General features: G+C 61.2%; 1 protein-coding gene across 1 annotated transcript; it reads right to left on the reverse strand.

The window, feature by feature from the left end:
• Positions 1-268: 268 nt before the first annotated feature.
• LOC144942233 (potassium voltage-gated channel subfamily A member 1-like) lies at positions 269-2,649 on the reverse strand. The gene has a single exon (XM_078868978.1). The coding sequence runs from the start codon at positions 2,446-2,448 to the stop codon at positions 280-282; it is 2,169 nt and encodes a 722-aa protein (XP_078725104.1). The 5' UTR covers positions 2,449-2,649; the 3' UTR covers positions 269-279.
• Positions 2,650-5,417: the final 2,768 nt, after the last annotated feature.

A 5,417-nucleotide genomic window follows, 5' to 3' on the forward strand; every position in this document is an offset into this window, starting at 1 on the left:
GACGCGTGTGTTGAGTTTGTTGTTGTTGTTAATCGTGTTCGTGGCACCACCCCCAACGCAGCAGCAGCAACAGCATCTTCAAATCACTGTTCACCTTCCCACCGTCGGAGACGTCTCCTCTTGTCCCTCGGAGAGTTTCGCCCCAAAAAAACCCCCCGCCCTGTCCCGCCGTCAGCCTCGACACGTATTAGTTTTTTTTTATTTTAAATACAAAACTAAAACAAGAAAAATACCCCCATACCCCTGCACCCCCCTCCCTCGTCCATCGCCTTGCGAGACTCACACTTTCGTCTCCATGCCGTCCACCAGCAGGGCGCAGTTATTGTTCCTCGAGCCGCCGTCGGGAAAGCGCCCCACGCTCACGGTGAGCCGCGTCCGAGCGCAGTGGGCCGAACCGTCGGCGGCGTCGTCGTCGTCGTCAGTGGCGAGTCCCGAGGAGTTTGGGTCTCCCGACTCCGTGCTCGAGTCCGTCTCGGCCTCCAGGCCCTGGGCGCTGCTGGGGCGGCGCTTCCGCGGCGTTCCGCTTCCCTGCGACGAGCGCGGCCCCACGGCACCTAAAGAGCCTCCGCCGCCTCCACCGCTACCACCGCCACCGCCGCTACCACCGCTACCACCGCCGCCACCGCCGTGGACTTTGACCGCCGAGTCGTCGTTGTCCGTCTCGCGGTGGTAGAAGTAGTTGAAGTTGGAGACGATCACGGGCACGGGCAGCGCGATGGTGAGCACGCCCGCGATGGCGCACAGCGAGCCCACGATCTTGCCGCCGATTGTGACGGGCCTCATGTCGCCGTAGCCCACCGTGGTCATGGTGACCACGGCCCACCAGAAGGCGTCGGGGATGCTGGTGAAGTGCGACTCGTCGCTGTCCGCCTCGGCGAAGAAGACGGCGCTCGAGAAGAGGATGACGCCGATGAGGAGGAAGAAGATGAGCAGGCCCAGCTCGCGCATGGAGGCGCGCAGCGTCTGGCCCAGGATCTGCAGCCCCTTGGAGTGGCGCGACAGCTTGAAGATCCTGAAGACTCGCACGAGGCGGATGACCCTGAGGATGGCGAGCGACATGGCGTGCTGGCCGCCCGGCGAGGAGGAAGACGACGGGGAGGGGAGCGCGGTTCCGCCACCGCCGCCACCGCCACCATCACCGCCACCATCGCTACCGCCATGCGCGCTCTGGTCTGCGAGCTCCGTGCCGAGCGTGATAAAGTACGGCAGGATGGACACGATGTCAATGACGTTCATGACGTCCTTAAAGAAGGCCGACTTGCTGGGACACACGAGGAAGCGCACGACGAGCTCCAGGGTGAACCAGACGACGCACACCGTCTCCACCACGAAGAAGGGGTCCGTGAAGGCGCTCAGCGGAGCCGCCGCCGCCACGACGCTCGGAGGCAGCGGCGAGGAGGAGGGCGACGAGGGCGGCACGCGCGGGTGCACGGGGGACCCTGGAGGCGGCGAGTTGCTGCTCACGACATCGGCCGACTGCACGCGCTGCTGCTGCTGCTGGTTGTTGTTATTGTTGTTGTTGTACGCGGCGGCGGCGGCGGCGGCGTCGCGCCTCTCGTCTCGGAACTGCGGCAGCGTCTCGAGGCAGAAGACGATGATGGAGAGGACGATGACCGCCACCGACACGATGGCGATGGCGCGCGCGGGCGCCGAGCTCTCGGGGTACTCGAAGAGGAGCCACAGCTGGCGGGCGAGGGGCGCGCGCGGCAGGACGCGCTCGGCCTCCTCGGGCGCGCAGCCCTCGTCCTCGCGGTAGCGCGCCATCGCCTCGTCGCCCAGCTCGTAGAAGCGCAGCTCCTCGGCGAACACGTCCACGGGCACGCCGGCGGGCCTGCGCAGGCGGCCGCGCGACTGGTAGTAGTGCAGGATGGAGTCGAAGCTCTGGCGGTTGCGGTCGAAGAAGAACTCGTTGCGCAGCGCGTCAAAGTAGGGCGCTCGCTTGCGCGGGTCGCCCAGCAGCGTGCGCGGGAATCGCGCCAGGGTGCGCGCGTGCGTCTCGAAGCGCAGCCCCGACACGTTGATGGTGAGCCGCTCGCCCGCCTCCGGGAACCCGCCGGGGTCGACGCCGCCGCCGAAGCCGCAGCTGCTGCCGCTGCTGCCGCCGCTGCTGCTGCTGCCGCGATGCTGCTGGTGATGGTGGTTGTGATGATTGTTGTGCTGTTGTTGCGCCTGCTGCTGCTGCGGTTGTTGCTGCTGCTGCAGGTTGTTATGGTGGTGGTGGTGGTGATGGTGGTTGTTGTAGTGCTGGTAGTAGGGCTCGCACGCAGCCGCGTCCAGCAGCAGGACGTCGAGCGCGTGCGGCGTCAGCACCGCGTGGCCGTGCGGGGCGCGGCAGCCGCCGAATCCTCGCGACCCCCCGGGACCTCCTCCTCCGCCGCCGCCGCCGCGGTGCCCATAGGGGCCGAGTCCTCCGCCCGTGTCCTGCACGCTCACCATCGCCACCTCCATCGCGGCGATAGCCACGGCGACGAGGAGGAGGAGGGTGGTGATGGTGATGGTGGTGATGGTGGTGATGGTGGTGATGGTGATGATGATGAATTCTCCTACCCCATTGAAGGAGGGTGGAGGAGCGCGGCTGTGGCCGCTTCACGCGTGGATGAAGTCAAGCGTGCGACATGAGACGTCTTCGTCTGTGGCAGCCTCCGTCTCCCCCCCCTCCTCCCCCACCGCGGCCAGCCCCCCACCCCCTCTGTGTGTGAGTCTTTGTGTGTGTGTGAGTGAGTGTGTGAGAGTGAGTGTGAGTGAGTGTGTGTGTGAGTGTTTGTGTGAGTGTCTCTTTCTGTCGCTGGGACGATCTCGAGGTCGTTGCGGTGAGAAGTTGATTGGGACAGGATGTTGTCTCCAATGCACCCTGCAACATAAACGAGAGAGATTGCATGACCCGGGGTTGTAAATGGAGCGATTCTCTCTCTGTGTATGTCACTCACACACACACGAAGACAGTCGTATGACACAGACACACAAACGCACACCTGTGTGCAGTCGTGCATGCACAGGTGAGAGTACTTGCACACGTCAGGAAGTCACACACGCGTGAAAACAGTCTCACAACACAGGCGCACACACGTGTGCACAGGTGTACAACTTATTCTACTTTGCAAACTCATTTCTTTAAAAAAACAAATTGCGTCCAGTTTGTTGCCCAGATTAGCGCCGTTGGCTACGTACGGTGCGAAAAAAGTTCAACATACATACACACACGTGGAGTACGACAGGTGAGAATATCTGCTGCGGGCTCTGTTGACCCCTGGGTTGTCTCTTCGCTTTCGTTGACATTTGTGTGCCGGGTGTCGCGGCCGACTCCAGGGGTCGTCCAAAATCCGAGGGGGAGGCGGCTCCTCCTCCGCGGAGGGGGCCGATTCGTCAGTAAACTCTTTCCGGCCGGACGTTCGCCGCTCCAACGAGGAGAGTTGGAGGAGACGCGTGCCAAGCATTAATGGCCGCTCGTATTTATACACGTGAGCGAGAGACAGGCGTGCGTCAAATTGGCAAGAGGCGATGTGACATTGGATGCGTTGGCGCGGAGGTGTCGTGGAGGGTGATGGGGGCGGCGGATACCCCCCTCGCCCCCCCCCCCTCGTGTGGTGGAGGCGCGTCTCGTGTGACAGACGCGAGGCTGCAATGAACGCGAATTAAAAATCGTGAGAAGGAAATCGACCGCCGAGCCCCGGTTCCGCCCCCAGATCGCGACTCTCATCTTGTAGCTCAATAACAATAATCATAATAACCCTTAACGCCGTTGTGGATGTTCTCAACAACACGGCATTGTGCGAGTCCGTAATCCGCACGGCCTTCTGGGAGCGCGAACTTTCATCGGCGTTAATTTCAAGGCACGCGGGCAACGCAAAACATAAAACTCTGGGCCGGTTTCCACACTCGGTGTCTCAACAGCAGAGGGACAGACATCGCTTATCGAATCAACGCCTCAACCTCGTCACCGCCGTCGTTGTGGAGAATGTCTCCTGAATATATCCGTCTCCCCGCACACAAACATGAACTTGTTTTATATATACAGATTGTTGTTGCGTGGGTTGCCGTCTTCCGTTAGGGCAGACGGTGCCATTCGTCACACCGACGCACACGACGTGCGACTCGGAGCCCAGAGCGCGACCGTGCTCACCGGTGTCGAGCTGCCGCTGACGCAGCGACGCCACTCGCTCCTGCACGCTGCGGTCACTCACCCGCAGTGCTGCACACATCCATGGACGTTGAACTTCTTTCGCACCGTACGTAGCCACCCGTGCTAGTCGTAGGTGCGGGGGAAGGACAATAATATAAACGCAAAAGGCAGTTCTCAAGAAATGAGTCAAAGGGCTTAGCTCCGGCGGCTTCCTGATATGGGAAGCAGGAACGTTCCAGACGGCAACAGAAAGGCATCTGAAGGCACGCGATGCAGTGACGGCCGTCTTTGTTTGATGGTGAACTTCACGTCGCAGCGAGGACGAGCGGAGTTCGCGTGATGATGGTTGATGCTCCTTGATGAGCCCAGCAAGGTGTTGTGGTTCATTCGTGGCAAGCACTTTGTGGAATGGTCGTGGGATGTTAACTCCCTCGCCTGGTGTGCAGGAGGGCGTGGGCTCGATCCCGACCCTGACGCCTGCTGCGGTGTATTTGGAGTTGGCGTGTCTCTCTCCCACCCGCTTGTGGTATGTCTGCTGTAATACATTCCCACGTGATAGGCCACTTCGTTGAACTATCATTTGTGGCCAGGTCGCTGCTAAAAAAAGGGCTACATAGCTCAATGGGCCTTACCTGGTAAAATAAAAAAAACTAGTTAATGTATAGTCAGTGCAGTTAAAGTGTACCGATAAGACCTTAATATACCGGGGATCACAGAGCTTGGGCATCTCACCGCGCGGCCGCTGCCGCCTTCCTGCTCGTCTGCGGTTCCTCTTCCTGGCGACGCTGAGTCGCCCCCCCCCCGTCTCTGTCTCTGTGCGACAGCGAGTCCTGTACGACGCGATGCTGTGCTAACAGTTGACATTATTTATTTATTATACCAAAGGGAAGCTCAGCGCGCCTTAGAGCACTTGTCTGGCTTTGAACCGCCCGCCGGCCCTCCCTCAGGAGGGGAGGGGGAAGTGAGGAAGGAAGAGGGGGGAGGGGAGGGGGAAGTGAGGAAGAGGGGGGAGGGGAGGGGGACGAGGCGCTGGGGGGGGGGGCAGAGCGATCCGTCGCGGCACTGGCCACGTGGCATGGCGCCTGTGGACGCACAAAGACCCCCCCCCCCGCTGTTTGTAGCCCTGTCGGCTGCCCACAACGGCGCTGGTTAGCGAGCGCCTATTATACACACATGGTGGTGGTAGTGGTGGTGGTAGTGGTGGTGGTAGTGGTGATGATGGTGGTAGTGGTGGTGGTGATGGTAGTGGTGGTGGTAGTGGTGGTGGTAGTGGTAGTAGTGGTGGTGGTAGTGGTGG

Source organism: Lampetra fluviatilis, chromosome 27 (assembly GCF_964198595.1).
Source record: "Lampetra fluviatilis chromosome 27, kcLamFluv1.1, whole genome shotgun sequence".
Taxonomy (NCBI): domain Eukaryota; kingdom Metazoa; phylum Chordata; class Hyperoartia; order Petromyzontiformes; family Petromyzontidae; genus Lampetra; species Lampetra fluviatilis.

Bases quoted from the DNA above. Each gene is read 5' to 3' on its own strand.
- LOC144942233 (XM_078868978.1), bottom strand. From the start codon at position 2,448: ATGGAGGTGGCGATGGTGAGCGTGCAGGACACGGGCGGAGGACTCGGC.